The sequence below is a fragment of the Arachis hypogaea genome, chromosome 16 (assembly GCF_003086295.3).
Source record: "Arachis hypogaea cultivar Tifrunner chromosome 16, arahy.Tifrunner.gnm2.J5K5, whole genome shotgun sequence".
Classification (NCBI taxonomy): domain Eukaryota; kingdom Viridiplantae; phylum Streptophyta; class Magnoliopsida; order Fabales; family Fabaceae; genus Arachis; species Arachis hypogaea.
In genome coordinates, this window is record NC_092051.1 from 147,172,782 (window position 1) to 147,199,495 (window position 26,714).

Genomic DNA, 26,714 nt, shown 5'->3' on the forward strand with positions numbered 1-26,714 from the left:
TATGTATTTTTTAATAATTATCTAAATATTCTTACAAAATTTTGGATAAAAAATATAAACGGTTTGCTAAACATAAAATTCACTTGTTATTTATAAAAAAATATATTTTTTATTATTTTGGTTGTGTTTTATAATATTTTGAATACATTTTTAGTACTATTAAAAGTGAGGATTATTTTTATCAGAGTCAAAATATTGGATGCAATTTTAATATTTTATCCCTAATTTTTAATATACATATAATATATTGAATTGGATAAACTATTAAAATTGTCTTTAATTTTATAACACACGGGCAAAAATATTCTCATTTTTATTAATGATAAAAATATTTTTAAAATATTTTAAAATACGATAAAAATATTAATATTTAATATATATTTTTAAAAAATATTTAAAAAATTAAATTTTGATAATTTTTTACAATCATAATTAAAAAATAGATATTTTTATTTTAAAGTTTAATTATTTTATGTTAAAAATATTTTTAAATTTTTTTTAATAATGACCAAAAAAAATTAACGAAAATTTTTAAAAAAATTTGAATTTTTTTATGTATTTTAAATAATCATTTAAAATTTTTTATAAAATTTTAAATTAAATATATAAATAATTTATTAAATATAAAAATTATATATTATTTATAAAAATAATATTTTTAATTATTTTTTATCGTATTTTATAATATTTTAAATATATTTTTATCGTTATAAAATTTGGAGAGTATTTTTGTTGGTGTATTAAAAAATGGATACGTTGTAGCGGTTTACACAAATGAATTTAAACATGGTAGGGCCCACCATGGATAAAGGAAATTGAAAAAATCAGCAAAAGGTTCATGCACCTTTCCCATTTTCCATTCATTGCTTCCATTTCAAAACAACAATAAAATAAATGTAATAAATTAATGAAAAATTTTCTGGTATTTCAATAATTTTTAATTATAAAAAATATATAATATATATAAAATTAAAATTAACTATTAAAATTTACTCAAACACTAGTATACCGATATATTTAAAAAGTTTTTAAAATTAATAATTAATACCGAACATAGTATAACAAATTAATAATAACGATTCCTATTTCCTACAGAAGTGATACAAAGAGATTTTGGACTTTGTTAAGGAAATTTCTGATTCCTTGCTAGTTTTATGGTGTCCTCATCAGGTGCTTCTCAGCAATAACCCCAAAGAGAGTTTAATTTGTCTTCTGCAACCTTCTTCATCTTTTTCAAACACAAGATCTTCTTCTTCAGGTATGAATTGGGTTAAGGATACCTCAGTTGTAGAAATCTGATTGTTTGACATCTCCATTGTAGAAATCTAGGTATTCATCTATAAAAATGGGGACATTATAGTTACTTATACCCCTTTTGACTAAAACTACAATTTTCCCCTCAGTTGCTGATTCTTATGGTAATTCTTTTCTGAGACTGAAGTTGATTTCTTGAATAGGTGAATGATTTAATGTTTTATGTGTGTAATATTGAAACACTCTTTGTTTTGAAAGTTTTTGTACTTGATTAAATGTTTCTCTTTGATACTTTTTTTTTTCTTTTAAACTGTTAGTGCTGTAATTGGCTTTCTGCTAGAACCTGTGGTTTAAAATTGTTCGTGTTTGATTTTATTTTTATTTGTTATTTATTTATTTTTTTGCTGAACTCTGTTTGTTCTGTGAGTTATTGGCATGAGGGTTTGTGCTAGGTTTGAAAAAATTGTTATGACATGAACTTTGTTGTGATAGTTCAATATAAACCTCATGTGGAGCACAATGCAAGAATTTTGTAAGTGGCTAATTAATCTCCACCATTGAGTTGAGTTAGCTCTAATGATTCTTGAAATGCTGGTCTATTCATACATTTCAGCTTTTTTCAAACCCATAGCTTATTATTAACAATTGGAGGGAAATTTGCTAAACTATAACTTGAAGGAACATTGTTGGCTAATGAGGTAAAGGTTTTCTACATCAATGGAACGAAATTGGTGTTGGTGTTTATTATTTTGAAAAAGTTATTAATCCACGGATGAAACCACAGTATGTTACACTTTTGTGGGAATAGGGTGGCAATTTTATTCTGCTTTTTGCTGGGGATGGTTGATGATATATGTGCATAACTATTGTTTGGTTAAAATTGAATTGATTAAATTTCAAAACAAGAAATTATCCGAAACTCACTTTTCATGATTACCGTTACTAGATGATTAATGCCAAGAGGGGTACTCAGCAACTTGGCAATGATCAACATAAAGCCTTAGAAGAAAATCGTAATCTTACCATTCTTTAAAAAAAAAACATACTAAATATGTAGATTGAAATGAAAAACAAAAGAAGGCTAGAAAGAAAAACATAAATCCGAGAATATGGGAGGAGACAGAGTCTTATTTATACTAACTAACTAACTAGTCCTTGGATCCTATGTCGTCAGCCAAGCTCCATTCTGCGAATCTTGGCTAGCCGGCGAATATAACTGCAATGCAGGTTTTGCCTCGTGCAATCTTTATCCACACGTGCTTCGGCATGGACCTTACATTGAATCTGAGCTCATTTCCTTTCTTGGACCAGCTGGATCACTCTTTAACTTGACACTTCCTCTCTTTCCTCTTTTATTGCACCCACTCAACCATATTCAGCTGTTTTTACTTCCCCCTTCTAGATTTGAGTACAAACAAATATGGTAATTACATTATGCATTGGTATTTAATTTTGGCATTTTGTGCTTGTGAACTTTCTTGATTTATTATGATTGTTTGTAGTGTTGAGTGTTGACAGAGATACTTCCATACTTAGAAATTTAAGTATTTCCGATTATGAAGTTTGATGCCTCAACATTTATAATGTATAAGGAAGTTTTGATTAGTGTTTGTGCTCGAGTTTATCTGGTATCATATGTCGTCTTATCTATGCAGCATACATTTTTCGCTGGATATTTGCGCTGAGTTGCGAGTTGAGTTGGGATGTCTCGGGTAGTTGTTTTGAAACAGTGATGCATCTACTCAGAAATTTGTGCAAAGCTATATGTAATGCTGTAGACTTTTCACATGGAGTTAAATGCAAGTTATGACATTGAGCATTCTCGCTCCTCGGGAAGCTTAGAGCATGACATGTGGCCTTTAGATCCAATTGATCCAAAGAAGGCGAAATTTCCGTGTTGTTTAGTTTGGAATCCCCTCCCAGTTGTCTCATGGTTGGCGCCCTTCATTGGTCATGTTGGCATCTGCAGGGAGGATGGAGTTGTTTTAGATTTTTTTGGATCCAATTTTGTGAATGTTGATAATTTCGCTTTTGGTGGAGTCGCTAGATACTTGCAACTTGATCGAAGACAGGTACTGTATATCAACTTTGCCATCTATGTTTGTTGTTGTCGTCTGTTTCTCAGATTGTTTACTTGAAGGCATAGAAATTTTACTGCCAATTTTTATTTATGGTACTATTGAGGCTAAAAACTCCGCCTATGTTACACTTGCGGTACATAGCCAGTCCCAAGCCCGAATAAAGGAGGAGGGTTGTGTTAGGTCTTCGGCAACCAACATAAAAATATAGCCGAACCCCCATGACCATGACTATTGAGGCTAAACATATATGAATTAGGAAAACACCAACATGATATGGCTGGCGACATCATAATTATGTCTTTGCTGAAAATAGGTTGCATATTGATCCAGATGCTCAAAATAAATTTGGCCTGAATTTTCCTCTTTGATTTATTAAGATTCATTTGCATTATAAATTAGAACACCTTTTAATTTCACCCGGGCAGCGCAAGCACGCATGCACATGCAAAGACACAGATACATTTTGAAATTACTATTTCTAAATAGGTAGATAGGTATAAACCAGCATAACAAGTTTGAAATTGGTTTACATACACAATTACACATACACTAGTAGTCTAGTACATAAGAATTAGGTTATGGGTGCTTTTGTTGTAAAGCTTTTATAATGCTTATAATTTGGTGTTTTTTTCCAGCTACATAATGATGTGGAAGATTAGCTAAATTTGAATAAAGAAGATTAACAAATTCATAATTTTACTTTTATTTTTATATTTTTTTAATGCATTCCCCAATGCTTTTTAGAAAACAATTCATTTTCAAAGTTCTCCCCTTCCCTTTGCCTATAAAACTTTTGGGTTCAATTTAGTTTTAACAGTTTGAAAGTGTTAACTCCAATTTGACATTCTGTGGAATCTGGTAATGACATGTTAACAGTGTTGCTTCCCCCAAAACATATCTGCGCATACATGCAAGCATGGCTACCTGCACTCTGAGTATGGGACAGCAATCACATGGGATGATGCCTTGCATTCGAGCATGCGCTATTTCGAGAACAAAACTTACAACCTCTTCACATGCAACTGCCATTTGTTTGTCGCCAACTGTCTTAACCGGCTATGTTATGGTGGATCAATGAGCTGGAACATGATAAATGTTGGAGCCTTGATACTATTCAAGGGTCATTGGGTTGATTTCATGTCAATTTTAAGGGCTTTCTTGCCTTTTGTTGTGGTTGTTTGCATTGGTGTTTTGATGGTTGGATGGCCCTTCTTAATTGGCCTATCATCATTTTCATTACTCTTAATTGGGTGGTATTTAATGGGAACTTACTTGTTTAGAAACCTTTTAGAGCGTTAGATGATGCACACCCTTGAATTGAAGGATGGTCTTTATTTTTGTTCCATATTCACCAAATGATAAGTTTCAGAACAAGAAATAAGTGTCATTTTGTGGAAATTGAATGAAAATGGCTTTTAATGTTCCTTTGTTTTCGTATAGTTAAATTGTTTTTCTAAATTTGTAATTAGCTCCTTATATCTTTAAAACTTTCAATTGATGAATCCTTTTTAACAGTAAATATTACAAAAATGTTTTTATCCATCTTACATTAATAGCGAATATGTCTTGGCATATAGTGAAATATTTTTTGAATAATAAAAATGTGATTACAAATTTAAAATTGATGTAGAGATTAAATTAAAAGTTTTTAAAATATAAAAATTTAAGGTGAATTCTATCAAACATTCTCAATTTTAAAGAGTAAGTTATCCTTTGTTATAATCAAGTTATAATTCAAATGGCGTAATTTCTCCATTCTCGCTTAAGTTACATTCTCGGGTTTGAGTCTCACTTTTAATTTGAAAAAAAAAACTACACTTTGTTAGTTTGTTATATGTCACATAATTATTAGTTGAAATAAATTGATTTATCATGGTTAAATTTATTCATTATTCATAATAACTTAACCAATGAACTATAATATAATTTTTTTAACAATTTATAACAAATATTAAAGAAGTTTTATTTTGTAAAATTTTTAAATTACATGTTTATTAACTATTTTCAACCAAAAAATCTCAAAAACTAAAATGAATAAATAAAAAAATTCAAAAGACATACAAAATTTTCATAACGCTATCGCTTGATAATTCTATCTTACTTCTTCCGTATTTTCAAAAATATTTTCATTTTTTTTACAAAGATAAAGACAATTAAAAAAAGGGGTTAAAGTCAGAGTTGTTGACACCAAGAGAAAAAATGAAAAAAGAAAAAAGAACTATACAATCTACACTTAATTTAAAATTAAAATTCAATTGATATAAATAAGGGAGTTTATTTTATAAAATGTATTATTAAATAAAAATTAAATTTAATCATGATAAACTAATTTATTTCAATCAATAATACTATAACATATAATAAGAGGCAACTTACCTTTTGAAATGGAAAGAATTTAATAGAATTCATCAAAATTTAATTATAAATTTAATAAAATTAAAAACACTATAAAATAATTTAACTTTTTCATATGGAGAGAACATGTTTTTATTTGAATGGGTAGAAAATTTCTCTCTTTAGAAGTTATGTCAATCATATAGATGGTAAAGTAATAATTAGTGTGCTTAAATTTCAATAATCAACGGCACTTGGCTCAATATATAATTTAGGAATGCCACCTAAAATATTTCCAGCTGTTATACAGTATTCTTTTTTCCCAGAAAAGTTATACAATATTCTGATTATTCTCAAAGTATATGGAAAATTCTAAAGGGTATTAATGCAACAAGAAAATGGTACCCCTTGAACATTGAGAGAGTAACATATTATTTGAAACAGCTACCATGACCAAGATCCTCTTCGGCTTCAACCTTAGCCAGTTCTAAACCCGAAATAAAAATGGGAGTAATTAAATAATTTAGTTTCAAAAATTTTTAATGTCCAACACTTTAGTTATTTATGTTTTAAAATACACAAAACAGTTCTTAATATTTATTTGGTTGGATAATACAATTTTTTTTATTTAATCTATTAATCAAAATGACTGTTTTAAAATTTTAATCTATTTTGATATTTTAATTTTTTTAAGACTATTTTATATTTTACCTTTTAAATTAAATTAAAAAATACTATATTATTTAATAAAAATAAACATTGAAAACTGTTTTATATATTTTAAAATTTAGAGACTAAAATGTCTAATTTTACAAATCTCAAAAATTAATTCGGATCATTATTCTAAAAATAGGAGATTTTATGGTGCAGATAAAACTTTTATTGAATTTACTAAAGGGTAATGCTAAAATAAGATGAGACCTGTCCTTTTATTTAATCTCTCTGTGAACTGAGAAGGATCTCAAATAGGTTTTTTCTCACTTTTTTTATTATTGAGATTTTTATGGTGTTTTTAAATAATGTGAAGAGTTAGTATGTTTTTTTTTTGTGTGTGGATAGTCATAAATCTTAGGGTTAAATTTGTGGATTTTAATTTTTTTTATGTCACAAATCTAATAGTTAGATTTGTGGTTTTTAATTTTTTTTAAAAAATACAAATAAACAAAATTTTAAACTTACAAATCGAACTCTCCAATTTATTTAAAAGTGAAAAAAATTCTGATGATCTAATTTGTTATTTAAATTAAAATAAAAAATATTAAATTCATATAAAAAGAATACACCAATTAACTAAGATACTAGATTACACATAAATTTTTTTTTCATTTCTTAAAAAATTTAGCCGTTTTCTTTGGTGTGGTGCTTGGAGATGTATAGATTAATATAAAATTAGGAGAAAATATGTGGGTCATATTGTAATTATTGAATATTAAAAAGAAGCCCTTCTGGCAAATGTAAATCAAACTAACTAATTGGGAGTGCTACTTTTTTTATTTTTATTTTTTTGGGTTTTTGGTGTACAGAGAAAGAAAAAGGGGAAAGAGAAAAACACAAGACCCTAACGCAGGCCTTGCCGTAACTGCCGCAACACCGTACTTGGCGGAAACAACCACTCCACAACTTCACTTCATTCACTTCAGCACCACCACGGGCACCCGTCTAAGCTATTCTCTTTTCTAGAAACTTCCTGAAACCTCACCTCCCACTTTCTCCGCTGTTTCAAATCGAAAACACGCCGCAGCACCTCCTTCTGCGCATGAATCTCCGGCAATCGGAGGAAAGCATCAACTGAATCTGTTTCATGAACCATTAAGAGTGCTACGTTAATTGCACATTAAGGATTAGGGTACAGGGAAAGAGCCAAGGAGGTTGCAACGCATGATTTCACAGTTTCATTAGTCTTGCGGCGTCGAATAAGGTTTGGTTTTCCTTTCCTCTTTACCTCTGCTTCCCTCTGCATCGAATCATATGGTTCTGTGTTGTTAGAGTTGAAGCGTGCTACCTTGTGCGGTTGAAACCACCTATAACTGAGTTCATTTGTTGGTCTGATTTAACTTTAATTTGTAATTGATGCCTGAATTCTAGGGTTTGAGTCACTGAAGATGGAGAAACAAATAGATTTTGGATCAGATCTATATGTAATTGATGCTTGTTCTGTTTGCTTTTCGTAGTATCATTCTTTAGGTTTTGAATTTGTGCAGTTACTTGGGGGTTTTCTGTTAAGGGATTTTCGTGGATTAAGGGAACATGGGACAGCAAGTAACTCTTGTGTAGGAAGATTGCATAGCTCTTGCATTAGTTCAATTTTCCAATCAAATGAACCAAAGTTACAGTGGCTTCTTATAGGCTTATAGTTTTACAAAAGAGAAGATTTCTTTAGGGTTTAGTTTAGCTTTCTTTAGGGTGGAGTCACAGAGATTCTTGGAAGTTTAGTTATTATAAATTTCGGACTAGAGTGATGTGGACTGCACAAGGCAAAATTATTTGCCCAAACTATGAACTCTTCATTCTTGTAATTGTTAGAAATAACTGATGGCATCAATTCCATGTTTTTGGCATTAGTCTTTGTATTGGGTCACTTTAATTTTCATCAATACTTAGGCTAGCCACCTTTAAATACATTATATATATATATATCACTTTGAAACCTGCTAGAGTTAACATTGTTGTTGATGAATGCTAGTTTTCTATTGTTGCTGATGAATGCTAATTTCATCAATAATTAGGCTGGCCACCTCTAAATACGTTACATTTATATATATCACTTTGAAACCTGCTAGAGTTAACATTGTTGCTGATGAATGCTAGTTTTTAATGCAGAAATGCTAGTTTTTAATGCAGAAATGCTAGTTTTTTACTTTGTTATTTCTAAAATTTGAACAAAAAATTTATTAATTATAATATAAAATACTTGTCATGTTGACTAACCTCATTTATTATTATCATATATATTTAATTTATAAAAATTATTAATAGACATTTTATTAGTACTTTTAATTGCAGTAGTACGTCATAATACACTTTAGTTAGATAACTAATTTCTTGTCCTAGGTATAAAGTAGCTTTAAATTTTGTGGTTAATGTCTATCTTATATATGGTCAAAAAATACACGAATGTGTTAGACTTTTTTATTTTTTGTAAGACCATGTCATTAGGTTATCCCCACTCATTACTGTTCTTCTCTCCTCCCTTCCCCCCCAAAAACTTATATTCGCCGTTCTCCGAATCTCTTCTCCTTCCTCTGGTTCTCAGTATATTCCTTTGTAATCTACTTCTTCTTCTTCCTACTGCGCACCTTTCTTTGTTTTTTCCTTCTCTTTTCTTGATCACGTGGATGCCTGAGTTTCCCCCTATCCCTTCCCAATCTGAATTCAGTATCATTTTGTATATTCTTCTCGGTGATTTTCATTCCTCGTTTGTTGTTTTCGTTTTCAGTGTTCTCATTTTGTCCTTGTGGGTGCCTGTGGAGGAGAATCGTCACCATCTTGATTGTTAATGGCATACCAAGCGATTCAGGGCCCAAGCTCGGGATCGAGTTCAAGTTCGGGGTTTCAGTTATTGAACTCTCCTTTCGGTGACACCACATACACCAAGGTTTTCGTCGGAGGGCTGGCATGGGAGACTCAAAGTGAAACCATGCGCCGCCACTTCGAGCAGTTTGGTGAAATTCTTGAGGCCGTAGTAATCACTGACAAGAACACCGGGAGATCCAAAGGATATGGTTTTGTGAGTATCTCTTTATTCCACTGTAATTGCCAGCTTTTACTTCAAAAAAAAATTATTGGTTTTGCAAGTTTATACTATTAGAATGACTTGGTTTCTGCATGGAATTGGAGGGTATAGGTGACTTTCCGGGATCCCGAGGCTGCTAGGAGAGCGTGTGCTGATCCAACTCCAATCATTGATGGTAGAAGAGCTAATTGTAACTTGGCTTCACTCGGTCGACCACGCCCTCCGCTGCCTTATGGTATTCTATTACTAAATTCATTCTTCCACTGTCTCAATTAATTGACTACATTTACTGAGTACCTTGACTGATGTTTATGCTACTCCAATTGCGCATACTAAAATTTGAGTACATTGACTGATGTTTCATCGTTGCTTCTATCATTGTTGGTCTTGTCGTTTTTACTACATTATATATATATATATGGTTGGAAACCCACATTTACATGCCCATGTTATCAAGATAAATTTGTGGGCGGTGATTTAAAGTGCTTGATTGCTTGTGATCTTGACTAGTATTTTCTGTGGAGTTTGGGTTTTTATCTTTTATTTTTTTTAGAACATGTACTGTTATCTAAAGAACACGTACTTCATCCTAAAGATGCAAGGTGAGCGTTTATCTGATTTACTGTCATTGTCTCAACTTTTCTTTTGGTCCACAATTTCTTATGTCTGCTAAGTGCTCACGCATGTCAATGTATGGTCAATTTAAAATTAGTTTGATCTCTCTTATTGGCCCATTTACCAATTCAGTCTACTTTTCTTAAACAATTTTGTTGACTTGTGCCCAAGCAATATTTCATTGTTATGAGTACTGTTGTAGCATAAACATAGTCTACTTCTTTCCACATGGGTTACTTTTATTTGGTGCTTGATTCCTTTGTCGTTTATAGGACGGATAAGACCAGCCTCCCCATATGTTGGAGGTTTGCAACCAGCGAGAGGAGCCTTTTTGGGAAGTTTCGGCTACCAGCAACCAGTTTCATACGGCTATCAACAGGGGTTGGTTTATCCACCTTATGGGTGAGTTGGATGTTATGCCCCATTGAGATAATTTGATTTAAAGATTTGTTTGTCTCTTTGTTGTCAATAGTTACTACTACTTTAGCTTCTTCTATATACTTGTCACATCTATGGATATATCTCCAATATTATTACTATTTGTTGTCAAGTGATATTGCTATTGAATGTTAAAACCCAAAACTCAACCTGGTTAAGGCATTTTTTCATATGGCGATCTTTATATACAATTACAACATGTGGCATCCTCGTAGTAGGGATTAATTAGGATAGGAGAATCGTATAGGATAAGGCATTAGTTGTTTATTGTTTAGTGGAAAACTTATGTCAACGGAACGTAATAAAAACTAATCATTTGCTACATTTATCTTTAAGTATGTGAGGTGTTCCTAACTACATTTGCATTGTGCATCAGGATGTATTACACCAGAATCATGCTATAGAGGTGATCTTTTCCATTATATGTGGTTGTTTTTTTATCCTTGCAGGTATACAACGTATGGACCTGAATACGTCTACCCACAGGTCATATTGATTTTTATTTTTATTTTTTCAATTTGGGTTAGGAAGAATTTATTTTTATTGATCTTCTGCTGACTATTTCTACCTCTGTCATCTTGTTTAATAGAGTATGTACAATCCATATATGGGTCAGCACTACCTTCAGATATATGGAGTGCCTGGTGCAGTAAACACAACCATTTATCCCTATGGACAAGTGGGTCAGGCTATGCCTAGTGGACATGGGTATACAGCAATGCAAGGCTATACAATACCAGGCCATCAGATCGTGCCATATGGTGGATCTAATGTTAATGCCATGTCAACTTCACCTATGCCTGCCATTCAAACACCATATCCTAGCGGTACACACTGCTTTTTTTTTTTATTGACTTGTAAACACTCTTGTACTTTTCACTTGTGATTGTAAGAGTTCTGCAACATAGGTGATTTGGAGGTTGTTTTGTAGGCTTTTTTGAGACATGAAAGCTGATATACGTAGGAACTAATATTCACAGTAAAACCTATAATAAGCAGTGATATTCCAGAAGTGCATAGACTTCCCAGTTGCTAGTATATCTTTCTGCAAAGCGGTTAATTAACGAAATGAAAATATTGCCTATGTAAGCATTTTTAGTTACTAATTAACATTTGATAGAATGTGGAGATAATTGATAATATAGAGCTAGATTGAAGGTTAGTGGATACTGAGTATTAAATTTGTATTTGATCAGCACTTAGTATAGGCAAGTTTTTTATTACTGTATCCAATGTAGAATGATGCTGTCAGATGTGCATGTAGTCATGCTGCATTTCACGATCACTACTGAGAAAATCTTCTTGAAGTTCACTGTTGATGCATGTGATTACTGATTTGCAATTGTGTTGACCATTTCAGGAATTGCTGCACCAGTTCCAGGCCAACCGCAATTTATTGTTCCTGCTCCTTCTCCACAGTTTATGCAAGGCAGTGGTCCTGACCAAACCGCTGGGTGAGGGGGCAAATAAGGTGGGCCCTTCACTTGTATTTCTACTGGTACTGTATATCTCTATGTTATGTCCAGCATGAATTATGCTTTGAAAGTACTATGTTGCAGGTACCATTAGTGTGCAGCAGGACTAGAGCAGTGGAACTGCTACTTGAGTGGCGGGCTTCCAATCTAGCCTTGCAAGTTATTATTTTGCATTCTAGAGGTACTTTTGCTTGCTTTGCATCTTCTAGATTGAGGTTGAAATGGGTTGATTCCCATATGAACAGCTCATGATCGACAACTATTTTTTCCCTTTCACTGTTCTCACAATGCATGGCATGATTGTCGATTTTTTGGTTCAAGTATAGCTGTCATGTTTTGCTGGATGATGTGTGAATTTACCATTTAATTTGTTAGTTTGAAAGTGAAATTGTTTGGCATTGAAACCAATGTGTTTTATGATGTGCAGGTCATATATAGTCATGCTCACCAGGTTGTGTATAAGTTGGCTCCAGATGGCAAAGGAAACTGGAATCTGCGGGCTGCTTCTTTTCCATTTGGATGTTTACATTAGTGTATTTATACCTGATACTGCAATTACTCAGAAAGAGTTATGGTAGTATTGGATCAGTGGGTGCTGGAATCGGTTTTCTGGTAGCCATGTAGGAATAAACCGTATGTAAAAAAGAAAATCATGTCTGAATCAAAATATGATTCTTTGTAGTCATGTCCAGCATTGAGTTTGTAGATAGTTGTCAATGTTGGGTGAATTTGTGTGACGATGGATGGGCCATCACATTGAATGTGATTTTTGTGCATATTAGTTCTCATAGGTTCTTCAACAATTCTAGAAACACGGGTGTAATTTAATGATTTTAAGAAACCTGCTATTTATGCAGGGTAGAACCATCAAGTATATTCCATTTTAGAGAAGATTGCATTGTTACCTCTGTTTTTCACATTGGGCACCTAGTTCTTGTTCTAATTTCTTTTCGTCCTTTGTCAAGCAGTTATTTATAGATGTCCTCACATGTAATAACCTCTATATTGTTCTCATTATTTATTCAAATTTTTCATACAAGGTGAATTGCATTGTAATATATATTTTTTACAAGGATTAGTAAGATTTTCTATATTGATAATAAACTATTTTACATTATAGTTAACGTGAATATTAAAATCACATCAACAAAAATTAAGTACTAACAATGATGAAAATATGTCAAATATTTGTTTATAACAAAGTCTCAAATCCCACGAGTGAAGTTATAAATTTGAATTACATATTATTAATGGATTTATGGCCGTATGTTACATGTTTTATTATCTTGTATTGTATTTTGCCAGGTAAAAAATCTCATCAAATCACTTGTTAAGGGTTTTTTTTTCAATATATCGAACTTTTGATTTTTAAATAAAAAAGTTGAATACCATATCATAAAATTGTTTATTAAAAAATTAAAGTTAATAAGCAGAGAACGTGAATAGTTATTGTGTCAGGATATTTAGGTTTAGTTTAAACAATAAATGTTAATATTAAAAGTAGTTTATAAATAAATAATTTTATATTTGTTTTTTAAATTTTAAAAATATTTATTTTAAAAGAAATATAATAAAAAAAATTTAATTATGAGAGAAGTATTTTTTTTTCATAAGCACTTCAATAATTTTTTAAAAACTATAATTCAATTTTAAAAATTGTACTAGACATTAATATTATATTTTTTTATAAATTAAAAATTAAAAAAATTACTTATAAACCTATCCAAACAAATTCTTAGTATTTACTCAAACTCGTTAGATACTCATGAGATGGTAGTTGGAACATCTGTAAAGCTTGGCCTAAAACTCTTGAAATACTCATGAGATGGCAGTATAAATATTTGGAAAGTAAAAGCCATGAAAATAAACATGTTATCAACATTTGACCAGCAATTGGTGCCAGACATGTTAACACTAGAAGTTAAGTAGATTGAACTCTGCTGCTATGGCAAGAGGCTTGAAATGAAAATGAACTTAGGCTCCATACTTCGGAGCTTTCCAAAGCTTAAAGGCTATCTCATGCAAGAACCTGTCTGCTGGTATTGTAAGATTCCCACAATGCTGCATGACAAGAAGAGAATAAGATAAGTTTGAACGAAATGCCAATATATTAATAGAAAATCACTTTCTTTTCTCTTTTACCAAAAACAAAATCAGCTTTTCACATATCTGGATAAATCGTTTAAAATAATCGAGATTCTAAACGAACTGTGTTCAGTTGCATAGAAACACTTATTAGACTAATCAATAACTAACTTGTGAATAAAACCAGAAGTAAAAATTTAAAAGCGAACCTCCTTGAAATCTTCGAAAGAAAACTTCTGTGTTTCATCCTTGCGAGTCACAGCATGTTGCCACTGAGCAATCAACATGGGACAATGGTGCCTGTATCATTTCATGAGGGTATAAATAAAGAAATTCCAAAGAGGAAGCAAGACTGAGAACTTAAGTTACCCTTGCGCTTAATTACCTTACATCCTTTCGAGGGCTTCCTCCTTTCATAGTATAACTTTGCAAAGGAAAGAGCTCTGAAAGATAAGAGTTCTTCTCATCTGCCCTCTTTGACACCGAATACTTGGAGTCATCACCCTCCAAGACATTCCCATAGCTCATGACAACAGACAAGTGTAGCCTAGAACCAACGTCCGATCCTGGTTGCGCTTGGCTCATTATCTCCCCAACCAAGCCATTGACATACTCCATTTCAGTATCAATCTCCTTTTGGTCATTACTATCAACTTTCTCACCAGCTCCCACGTGAAGGAAAACAAGATCAAAGTAGTTGTCGTCCACCACCTTTCCTTCTTGAAAGCCAAGCAACTTGAGCAGCTCAAGGACCACAATGTCTTGTAACTCCTTAGTCTTCACTAACTCATCTAACTCAAGAACACTGAAGCCAAGTTTAGCACTAAAAGATTTCAAGCCTGAATTGTTTGTCAATATAGCAGCTTTCATTCCCATAAACCTGTATAAGGAAGTGCTTTGGCCGTTAAAATCTCCTTTAAACAAGTAAACAGCACAATGCTATAAAAATAAAAGAGAGTCGAAAATGTATTAAAGAAAATACCTATCAGGTAAGGTTTGTTTTGGTGCATTATCTTGGTTACCACTCTGACAAGGATCAAAAACCATTTATGATATGTTATTCAAAGTTTTCTGACGCTGTGTGTGTTCAAACATAAAAAAATTTCTTAGTAAATGAGTCTCACCGTATTTAAACAAGCATCACATGCATCCAGCAATACAGCAAACTCTCTAACTATCCTCTCTTCCTCCTCGCTTTCTGAAAACTATATATTCAAGTGAATTTTGATGTCACAGGAAAAGAAGTTCGGTGATTGATTTTTCATTCAAACCAAGTGATTGCTATGGTGCCTAAAAGGTGATGCTAGTTTGCAAAAAAGGTTTAAAAATATTTAAAATTTACTATAAAAAATAAATTTGGTAAAATTTAGACACCATAGAATTCACCTTGAAACTAATATTCTGTCAGAGGACTACACTAATTCAATAAAAAAAAATCCCTGATACTGATTTTTGAAAAGTCTTCTTATTCAGAAACAGATTATAGAAACTTAGAAAGAGCAATTCCACACAGTCAGCAAAATACTATCAGAATTACTCACAATAAAGTAATCTAATCCACTATTCTGTCTATCCATTCAAGAGTAAAGCAACATGCAACACAATTCTAGCAACCATATCCTCATAAAATTTCTTGCACTAAACACTTTTCCAATTTTGTACCACTTATGGGATGTTACAATGAAAGTGTACAGATTATAGAAACTAAACTAAAAGCAGATCACTTTTCTATCATCACATATGGTATCTTTGACATTATCACAAACAGTTGGTGGAATAACACTTAAGATGCATCAAAATCCAAACTTCTTAATATAATAGTGTTATTAACCAAATGGGTTTGTCTTGAAGAGGAAAATGAACCTGAGAGAGGGGAATTGGGGAGGCTCAAGAAACCGCAGAAAGCATTGGAAGCGAGAGAATGAAGGTTGATGTGTGATGATGGGTCGATGAAACGGGCCAACCCGTCTCCGAATACGATCAGCGATCGGCTTGGCTTGTCTGCCATTAATTTCCTTTTCTTTTCTTATTTTCTTGGGGAAGCTTTGATTGTGTTTGGATCGGTGGTTCAGAACTTAGGAATCTGATGCAGAACAAGAAAATTAAAAGGCTGCAAAGAGTGTAAATGGCGAATATTGCCACCTTGTAACTATATTCTCAATTTAAACCTTTTTATATTACAATGTTAAATAAGTCAATTGATTTTACATGTATACTAAATCTTAAGATTTTATGATTTAAATTTTATTATAATTTTATATTTTAGATAATTAATTTATTTTTTTTAATTTCACATCAAATCTTAATTTTGTTTACCTTAACCAGCATAGCCTTAATATTTTTTATTCTTATAAATTATTTGTTTATAAAAAAATTTAATTTTTATATACTATCAATATAAAATAATTTTACATGTTATTTTTTATATTAATTACATGAATAATTATTAAAAAATCTAATTATATAAGTGTATAAAATATTTTAAAGAGTCTATAAATTGAAATTAAACTCTAAAAAGAAGATTGCCACCAAAGTACGTGTGTTTGGATTACAGTTTGCAAATGAGAGTTTGAATAAAATTAATTTTGCAAACTTGATTTTGATGAAAAGTAAGTTTGTGTTAAGTGATTTATGTTTGGCAATATTTATATCAAAATAGATTATAGTAAAATAAATGTTGTTTGGATTACACTATTCAAAATCACTTTTAAATACAAAATTACTAAAATAGACATCAACTTAAATAATTTTTGTATATTATTTTAATTTAGATATTTAAATAGATCTTATTAATTAATTCTATAATAAAATTAATATTTATACACTAAAATAAAAATAATATATAAAAATTGGCAAAATATATTTTTAATTGAAACTAACAAAATATAAATTTTAGAGAGTACTAAAAATAATAAAAAAATTAAATATTTATTTTGGTAGTAATTGAAATAAATCAAAAAAAATTTTATGATATTTTTTATATAGTATATTTTTAGTACTCTTAGTACGCTTTTTTAGTATGTTATAATTTTTTATTATTATTATTTACAATTAATTTTTTGTTTAATTTATTTTCTTAATAGAATCAATATATTATATTAAAAAAATAAAAATACTACAAAAAAATTATAATTATAAAAGTGTATAATATCAAATAAATAATTAATGAAAAAATAATAAATAATAAAAAAAGATAGTTTATATAAACAAAAATAATATAAATAATACAATAGTATGCATAAATGATAAAATTGGTAAAAGATAAATAAAGATTGAGTATTGATGAATGATAGCTAAAAGCCCGTTGGTGAAACGCAAAAACTTAAAATTGTTGCTTTTTGAAAACGTGGTTTTGAATGCAAAATCACTTCTGTGTTCATGAATAAAAAATTTGCCAAACCAAAAATTACAACTTTCAAGATATCTAAACATACTTTTTTTCTTTGAATGTGGTTGCCAAACACACACTTAGTGTTTAGTGTTTATGTATAATCTTTTAATTTTGTAAGCGACCAATATCACATTTCTATCGGGTCACTATAAATACGAGACAGTCTATATTCACTATGACTAAATTTAAGATCCGCTCATAAAAATTAAATTTGGTTAACTGTTCCAAACATTAATCACCAAGTGTAAATGTGTAATTGTAATGTTCAAACTTCAAATCCGGATTTATTGGTAATTTACAATTTATGTAACGTGTTGATATCACATGTTACTTGCTCGTATCAATTATATGAACTTTAATCAATTTGGGTAGATTGAGAGTAGTTAATTTATTTGTCTACTTAAATAAATATTGAGAGTTTGAATCCTATCTTATGCATGTCAGCAACAAACCCTTAAATAGAGTTTCGATTCGATTCATGACGAATTAATTTTTGACCTATCAAATTAAAAGATACCGTAAACAACCCAAAAAAAATTATATGAACTTTGAAGTTGCGATATGTGAAAGTGTGAATTTTCCTTTCAGATTGAGAATTATTATATGATGCTTAAAGAAATATAATTAGTAAGTTTTTCGTAATAGTAGAGACTTATATATAATTGATTTTATAAATAATTGATGATTGAAAATTATTAAATAATTTAATTAAATTATTATTTAATAATTTTTAACTATTAACTTCGTATTTCTACTATCTAGAATAGACATTCTCAAACAAAGTTATGAGTCACTACAAAATTATTTTGTATTAATGAAAAAAATATTAAAATAAACAAAGATATCATATGCAATACATACTTTTCAGTCAATGAATTATAGTTCAAATGATATACTCTCTCCATACTCACTTAGAGATTGTGAGTTCGAATCTCCCTATTTTTAATTAAAAAAAATACATACTTTCCTAAAAAAATTTAATTATAATTTTCACTCTTCACAAAAAAAATCCATTTCTACTGTCCTTAGGTCATACTTCAAATCAGATCCAAATAATTATTTCATGGAACACTAAACACTTTAGTCTCCAAGCCATTATTTGTTACTAATTACCTTTTTTTTCCTTTAGATCAAATTTCAGCATCTGATTTGAAAATAAAACTTGGAAATATACATGCGATGTCCCTGTGAAAAGACATAATAGTTAACACAAAGTTACTTCGAATTTCAGTTAGCATTTCTCCATGAGAAAATGGAAACTATATATAGAGGATATGACATTATTTTGACTTACTTCAAATAAGCAAGTGTCATGTTCTTCAATATGGATGGATTTCTACTCACAAAAACTTTCCAATCTTCTTTACTGATTTTACCATCCTTATCCTTATCGGCATCAGCAATTGTCTACATATAGAACACAATGTTCCTTATAAATGACAAGGAAACATCTCACTTGATATGAGTATTTTGTTTTCCTAGATTATTTCATCAATTCAATTGTCACTTATTACTGTTTCTTTGAAGCAATACATTTTGATACCATTTGTATTCAAATGTATTAATTACCTCTAATCTCTAAAATTTTTGTAGTTAAGTCTAATTAAGTATTTTTTTATGAAAAAATATAGATAGATAATGAAAATACTAAACAATGTGAATAACAGATATATTGGATGTTCATTTCACTGAGTGTACAGATGGTTATTTTAATATTAAGATTTAAGTGGGTAATTTGAAGATGTAGTGTATTTTTATTTGATTGATGATTATTCATATCGTTCAAAAAAATTATTAGTTACCTTACCTAGCATTACCCTTTTTTTATTCTCTTCTTTTTTCAATTAAAATTTCGGTCCATTCTTAAATTATTAGACTAACTTTATTGATCTTGATTACTAAAATAATTTGATCATATGTAGCATCACCAAAATATAAAACATACAATTAGACAAATTCAGAAGAGTGGATGGTAACAAAAAAATATATTATATACTGATAAAATTATATGATTATTAAGTATTAAAATATATATATATTAATATAAAAAAATTTAATTATTTTGTAGTTTTATCAAATTTTTAATTAAGTTTTTATATTTTTTTTCTTTTGAATTGGATCTTTACAATATTTTTAATTTTATAAGTAAATTTTTTTATGTCAAAAATATTGAAATTAATAGAATATTTTTTTCAAAATACATGCAGTCAAATATCTAGTTAGGTTTTTAATTATAAATACCTTCAATTTACAAAAAAAAAATTAGTTAATTCTAACATTTTTTACACTATAAAAGATCTAATTATAAAATTAAAAATACTATAAGAATCCAATAAAAAAAAATATAAATTAAAGACCTAATTAAAAATTTGATAAAATTATAGAAACTAACAAACTAATTAAACCATATAAAAATAAAGGATATTTTACATCAATATAACCATCTTGCTTGAATAATGAATAACCTATCTATGAAGCTAAATTTTTCGTATTTGGATAGAAGCTAACCTTGTCAACAATAGCTTCAAGAAGATCGTCCGAAAGGTTCATGTCAGATTCCATCAACATGGCTTTCACCATTTGCTTGAGCTAAAATTAAAGTAAGGTAGAATAACAACTTAATTACATGAGCTACTAATTAATAATAAAACTCATCATATATAATGAACATGAACTTGGACACTAACTTCTTCTCGCTCGATAAATCCAGTTTTTCGTATATCATAAAGCTTAAATGCATCTGCAAAATCATCCTAGTTAGATATTAGATGTAATGAAAAACAAAAATATTCGAAAATTAAATTTTAGTCTCCAATTTTCAGTCGGCTACCTTTTATTTTAATTTTTTCTATTTATTTTTAATTATCCTTATAATTTTTTAATGAAGTAAAGGTAAAATATATTATTATTTAAAAGATATTAAAAATAATTATAAAAACCTTTCTTCTTAAAAAATTAATATGTACTAAGATGTAATTTAGGAGAATATATTATTTTTCTTTCATGAATATTTGAATATTACAATCAATTTTTTCTTCTAGAGGAGCATAAGGATGGAAAATACTGAGCGTGTGGACAAATTCGTCAAAGTCGATAACACCCTTGCTTTTCTCGTCAAAAAGGTCAAATACCTAAACAGTTGAAAAAACAAATTAGTTTAAAACATTATTAGTAACTATTAGACTATTAGTGTATTAACTAATATGTACTAATGTATTACTATCTATTATTCTAATTTTCTTATTTATTAAATATGTGTAATAAATAAAAAATATAAAATTCGCCAAATAGTATAAATACTTTAAATTCTACCAAAAATGTTTTGTGTTAAATTTTAAAAATAATAAAAAATATTTTCACAAAAATTAAAAACAAATTAAAAGTTTCTACATCAAACTATTATCATTCGTAATTATAATTTGTCTACGAATTTATTAGTCTCTAAAATGATAACAAACAAAAGCAAATTATCGGTTTACAGATTAAGTGTAAAATTTTAGGATGCGACTAAAATTAAAATTGATAAATTTTTAATTTATAAATAGGATAGAATATAATAAGATGAAACTTAAATTCTATTTTATCTTATCTATTATTAGCTCTAATGTCAATGCTAAAAAAATAAAATAAAAAAAAGTTTAAAATTTTGTAAAATTTATTACTTTTAATTATTAATTTAATATTTTTTAATAATTTAATAATATAGTTTTAATTTATACTTTAAAATATTACTGACAAAAAAACAATAAATTCTCGACATTTTTATATCAGAAATATTGCTTACTCGATCTAGGAAAAAATTTTCTCCATTAGGAGTTTGGAATAGAGCCAATTGAAGTTCCTCCTACAATTATAAAGGACGAAATCATATAACTATTATATCATCACATTAACTCGAATAATATTCGAGACATCATAAGCTAGAGTAAATATATATGCTTGAAAGTTACTTACCTTGTGAATCAAACCATCATCAATTATGGAGCTACTTAACCTCTTAAACAGCACATACAATGCCTCCACTTCATTAACAGTAACTGCATCATTAATTAAAAAACAAACATCTCTGCACTTTCTTTAACCCAAAAATATTAATGATACTTTTAAATTTTAATTAACAAACAAAACTAAAATAAAAGTGAGATATACATCAATTTGGATAGACAACTTAATTATATTCTTTTTAAAAAATAACTTAAATAATAGATAGTTATATTAAAAATAATTTATAAATAAATTATTTTATATTTAATTTTTTAGTTTGAACAGTATTTATTTTAAAAGAAGTGTGATAAAAAGATTTTTATTATAAAAAAATTACTTTTTTATTTTTTTTATAAATACTTAAATAACTTTTTAGAATATTATAATTTAATTTTAAAAATTGTACTAAATATTAATACTATTACTTTTCATAAGTAAAAATAAAAAAAAAATTCACTTTTGAAACTTTCTAAACAAGCCCATAATTAATTCTTACTCGCGTGTCTGAAAAAAAAAAAGGGTTTAATCAGTAAAATTTGAATTGCAAAGAGTGATTTTTCTTCTATATTAATTAATTTATTATCACTACAAAATAGCTAAAAAATGTATAATAAATAAGTGATTATCAAATAATATAGATAAGAATTTTATATTACGTAAAAAATATAGAATTTCTCAAAAAGAGAAAAAGAATAAAATTACATCTGGTTCCTTGAGCAAGGCGAGCGAGATCCTCATAATTGTAGTAAGGTTTCTGATTTTTACCAATGCATCTTGATTGATAGTTGAAACAATTAGCCACAGCAATCATGAATACTTCAACCACAGCCATGAATGGCATCAAAACTTTACATATTGTGTCCCCTATACTCTGTTCATTAGTAGAGTTTAGTAAAATTTCGTCACAAAAGAAAAAGATCATATTCAATTATTCATCATGATATCATAAGACCATACTAAAGTGCAAACCACTTATGTTTTGTTTAGTAAAATTTGTGTTTTTTGAGAGTAGCTTATTTAAACTGTCTTTTTAAAAGATAATTTGTTTAAAAACTGCAGTATTTATATATTTAGTAAAATTAAATTAAAAATAAATTTTTTAAATATAAATAATAACAATTATATTTGATAAAATAATTTTTAAAATTAAAAAAAATTATGCTAGACATAAATATAATAATAAATTTAAATATTTATTATTAGATTTTTTTATTAATTCAAATTTTTTATTTACCAAATACAAAATAAATTATTGCAATAGAAGTTTTACAAAACTTGAGTGATAAAGACTCGTATCTACTAGAGTTTAAGAGAAACAAAGTGAATAATATATATATATATATATATATATATATATATATATATATATATATATATATATATATATATATATATATATTTGGTATAGTACAAGCACATATATGATATGCGCATAAATTAATAAGAGTATACGACTATACGAGTAAAAATGGTAGTATTTGGACATCACAACCTGCTAACTAAGAAATTATGTAAACTTTATGACGAAGATAATTAGTGAAACATTCTTTTAACAATAAATAAAAACTTACAGGGGAATCATCATCATCAGCCATGGCAAGGACAGATATGCCTGTAAGTGCAGAATGATTAGAAATGAATAGCTCACAACGATTGATGATGAGGAAGTTGTTATTTCTTCTTGAAAAATCTCTTCTCTCTGTGTGTTGCTTCTTCTGATCTTTTAGTTGAGCTTTTTTCTCCCATATATATATATATATATATATATATATATATATATATATATTGTACATGTTTATAAATGAAAGCCAAGTCCATAATACTCATAATATAATAATTATTACTAAAAGACTGTATTAACAACATTTTTTTAAGGTTGATGTTAAAATTATCAGAAAAGAGAAAATAAGTTACCAACTTTTCTGTCAATGATTTGAAAACAAAAAAATTAAAGATTTAACTAAAAAGTAGAAATATTAAAATAATATATATATATTTATTTAAATTTCCACTAATTTTCTACTAGAGAAAGGATTAATTCTCAAAATACTATTTTCTATTAAAATTTTGAATTTATAATTTCTAGTACAAACTTTTTATTTATTTATTTTTTAACTAATTTCCTTAATATAGTGGTATATCCGGAAAAAATCATCCTCTTATTTCTCATCATATTGTATTTGATAAACATAAGACACTAAGAGTTTGTCCTATTGGTTGAAGTTCAATTATGAATCTGAATGAGTTATAGTCCAACAATATAATCCATTACACAGAAGAAACCTGAATACAAGAGATAGGATTGCATCAACCCAACGTTAGATCATGACGTAGCATCCATCAACACAAATTAATTTCGGAATCACAAAAACAAATTGGAAAATTCTCCTGTGCTGAGTGAAGATCCATCGGCACCTGCTGAGGATGCATGTCGCTGAAACGCGTGTCTAAGAATGATGCCGACAAAAGTTATTGTGGGCCTTCAGTTGACCGTGTCTGTGTAAGTTGTGGGTATTTAACAAATGGCTTAGGGATAATAATCAATGCAGTTAAGAATCATTTAATTGTTGTAATTAAGTATATTTTATATGAAATGGGATGGGCTGTAAAAACTTTTTTGTTTGGTAAAGTTGGGCTAACCAAATTGGGTAGTTACGTAGATGGGCCTTTTAAACCCTTTTTGTCTCTTTTTAATAAAAAACATTTAAAAATAAATAAAAAATGATAGTTGAATACACTGTCCTAAAACTCAAATAGTGAAACTGAGATTTAAGAAAATGAATGATTAAATTAGATGGTTTTAATATTATACAGAAAAAATACAATATATTATTTTTCGACTTTAATACACAATAATATTAAAATAATTATTTAATATCTTAATAACTTCAAAAGGTGGAAAATAAAATTGAGTAATTTTTTTAATGATATTATAGCAGTTGTCATTATCGTATGTTAAATTAATCATTTGAGATTTGTTTGATGCATGTTGGATCAATATATGTAATTATACTAAATTATGTGTATTATTGTGGAATAAATAAATAAAAAAGATAAAAAAAATGTTGTATCAATATATGTAATAATTTCTGTTATTAATTATTTTAATGTTATAGTCATTTTTATTTAAATTAAGTATATTTTTTATTAGTCGTGATTATTATTATGAATATAATTAAATATGTATGAATATAAAAAATCAATTATTTTAGTAAATAAGAATAAATTTTTTTAAGATTATATAACATATATTAATATCAATTTTCGATAAATAATATGTAGTGTATAATAATATAATGAATATAAACTAATGAGTTAGTTAGTAAAAAAATGTATTTTAATTTAAAAATAAAATTAAAACTATGTTTTTATCAAAAAATACTAAAATGTTATATTGTTATTAAGTAATATATAGCTTATCAATTGTTGAGTAAAATTTGTTAAAATTTGAGTATGTTTAAAATGTCATGAAGAAGAATATCTATTGACGACATAAGCTAAATTTTTCTTAGTTCTGTTGGATTATTACTTTATACAGTAGTAAAGACCGCTGAAAATAGACATCAAATAAATACAACCAGACTAATACAATAGTAGTATAAATTTTTAAAGATATATTTTGTATTCTTGTAAAAAGGTGGTCATTGTCATCAACAGCACCCTAATTCAAATCCGTTTCCTGCAACGCTAGATTTGTATTTCAACGAAGAATACTTACTCAGTAGACCCACAACGAGAGTTAAAAAAAGTGTTAGTTTATGTCAAGAGTCGGACGATGACAATGGTTAGTGTGTTTGGATATCCGCTAGGCAATAGTCGATTGTGAATCCTTTGTAAGTTGCAGAGTGTTTAGGGTATCTTCTGATTTGAACTTACTGATAGACCGAAAGTAGTTGATAAAAGGCCCTACGATTAGAAAAAAGTTAAACATTAATATGATGGTGGACTCCATAACTATCTTGACTCACACACGGTTAGTCTTCTATAATTTCGTAGTTGATGGAGTGTGTGACACAACCCTCTCTGAGACATGAAAATTTACAATTTAGGATCTAAGGTCGAAAATTTAGATTGCGGAATTTAGAATTTAGGGTTTAGTAGAAAGGCTTTATGGTAGAGAGTTGGAGAAACATGGTTTAACTCTGACGGTGTAAGATTTAGGAATTACGTTTTAGGACTTATCGTTTTAGGGTTAGTAAGTTTTATAATTTACATTTTGGAATTTATAGTTTACAATATAGGATAATGACCGAAATAGAATATGAAATGATACATAAGCAGAAGTATGGTTTTTTAAATCGTTACACAAACCTACATCGTGTGTTAATTATCTTTTTTTTCTCCGACTTTTACTTTAGAAAGTACCTCTAAAAAAAAGTTGATACCTCTTTCATATTGTTATCTTGTTTCTTTTTTTTCAAACTTGTAGTGATTGCGAACAAATAATTTTTATCAAAATATTATAATCTTTCTAACATATACAGGGACCAACTATTGAAGAAGAGATAAGAGTTTTTGCAACACTATCCAAAAGGAGAGAGGCACGAATGAGTCCCTCTAAATAGAGACTTTCTCCTTTCAATAATAACTTGCGACATGAAAGTTATTATTAAAAGGAAATATTTATTTAGAAAATAAATATAAATAAATAATTAAATTTAAAGTATGTTATTGATAATTATAATAATTAATTATATTTATATTGAATTAATAATTTATATTAATTATTTAAACAATAATTAATTTGAAAATTTAATTATATATTAAAAAAAGTAAATAACTTAGTTATGTTTAATTTATTAATAATTATAATAATTAATTATATTAAATAGTTATATCCATATTTGATTAATCATTTATGTTACTTCCTTATATTCAGTATTTAATTAATAAGTAAGAGCTAAATAATTATATTAAATCAACATAAGAAATTATTTTATTGTTAAGTTAAATTAAAAATAATTAAATAAAAATTATTTCATATCCTTTGCAAAATAATTTAAAAAAATGGCTTAAAAAATGTTAGGGGTACTATAAAAATTTGTAATGTTTTAATAACTAAGGTAAATACATGTATGTACTAAAATTTTAAATAAAATATTCTACATAGTCAATAATAATTTGTTGACGAAAGAAAATATTTTATTCCATACAAAATAATTAAAAAATATATATTTTATTCTAATACAAAATAATTTTAAAAAAATGGCTTAAAAGATGTTATGAGTACTATAAAAGTTTGTAATATTCTAGTGATTTAGGTAAATACATGACAAAAATATTTTTTTCATTAAGATCTAAATTATTATTAACTATGTAGAGTA

At 28.2% G+C, this 26,714-nt stretch overlaps 4 protein-coding genes across 7 annotated transcripts; 2 read left to right on the forward strand and 2 right to left on the reverse strand.

Annotated features, from left to right (window-relative positions):
* The first annotated feature begins 851 nt into the window (after positions 1-851).
* Positions 852-4,759, forward strand: LOC112697667 (protein REVERSION-TO-ETHYLENE SENSITIVITY1). 3 transcript variants are annotated; one of them, XM_025750942.3, is made up of 3 exons: positions 852-1,258; positions 2,910-3,326; positions 4,212-4,759. In XM_025750942.3, exons 2-3 carry the CDS (start codon positions 3,042-3,044, stop codon positions 4,632-4,634), a joined length of 708 nt encoding a protein of 235 aa, XP_025606727.1. In that variant the 5' UTR covers positions 852-1,258; positions 2,910-3,041; the 3' UTR covers positions 4,635-4,759. The 3 variants fall into 3 exon arrangements, with proteins under 3 accessions (XP_025606727.1, XP_072075481.1, XP_072075480.1); XM_072219380.1 differs by having other exon boundaries at positions 1,047-1,418; XM_072219379.1 differs by having other exon boundaries at positions 1,092-1,457.
* Positions 4,760-6,969: 2,210 nt separating this feature from the next.
* Positions 6,970-12,834, forward strand: LOC112697669 (uncharacterized). The gene is made up of 9 exons (XM_072219381.1): positions 6,970-7,587; positions 9,106-9,396; positions 9,514-9,637; positions 10,290-10,419; positions 10,905-10,941; positions 11,045-11,282; positions 11,816-11,926; positions 12,015-12,111; positions 12,358-12,834. Exons 2-7 carry the CDS (start codon positions 9,166-9,168, stop codon positions 11,911-11,913), a joined length of 858 nt encoding a protein of 285 aa, XP_072075482.1. The 5' UTR covers positions 6,970-7,587; positions 9,106-9,165; the 3' UTR covers positions 11,914-11,926; positions 12,015-12,111; positions 12,358-12,834.
* An 816-nt stretch (positions 12,835-13,650) lies between these two features.
* Positions 13,651-16,174, reverse strand: LOC140172875 (uncharacterized). The gene is made up of 6 exons (XM_025750944.2): positions 15,879-16,174; positions 15,140-15,213; positions 14,998-15,041; positions 14,401-14,895; positions 14,225-14,315; positions 13,651-13,991 (listed from the first exon to the last, which is right to left on the reverse strand). The coding sequence occupies exons 1-6, from the start codon at positions 16,021-16,023 to the stop codon at positions 13,905-13,907; spliced, it is 936 nt and encodes a 311-aa protein (XP_025606729.1). The 5' UTR covers positions 16,024-16,174; the 3' UTR covers positions 13,651-13,904.
* A 2,076-nt stretch (positions 16,175-18,250) lies between these two features.
* Positions 18,251-23,116, reverse strand: LOC112697671 (calcineurin B-like protein 10). 2 transcript variants are annotated; one of them, XM_072219382.1, is made up of 9 exons: positions 22,962-23,116; positions 22,093-22,261; positions 21,361-21,443; positions 21,191-21,250; positions 20,471-20,537; positions 20,094-20,146; positions 19,915-19,995; positions 18,701-18,813; positions 18,251-18,591 (listed from the first exon to the last, which is right to left on the reverse strand). In XM_072219382.1, exons 1-9 carry the CDS (start codon positions 22,983-22,985, stop codon positions 18,537-18,539), a joined length of 705 nt encoding a protein of 234 aa, XP_072075483.1. In that variant the 5' UTR covers positions 22,986-23,116; the 3' UTR covers positions 18,251-18,536. The 2 variants fall into 2 exon arrangements, with proteins under 2 accessions (XP_072075483.1, XP_029143534.2); XM_029287701.2 differs by having other exon boundaries at positions 20,429-20,537.
* Between the last annotated feature and the right edge of the window lie 3,598 nt (positions 23,117-26,714).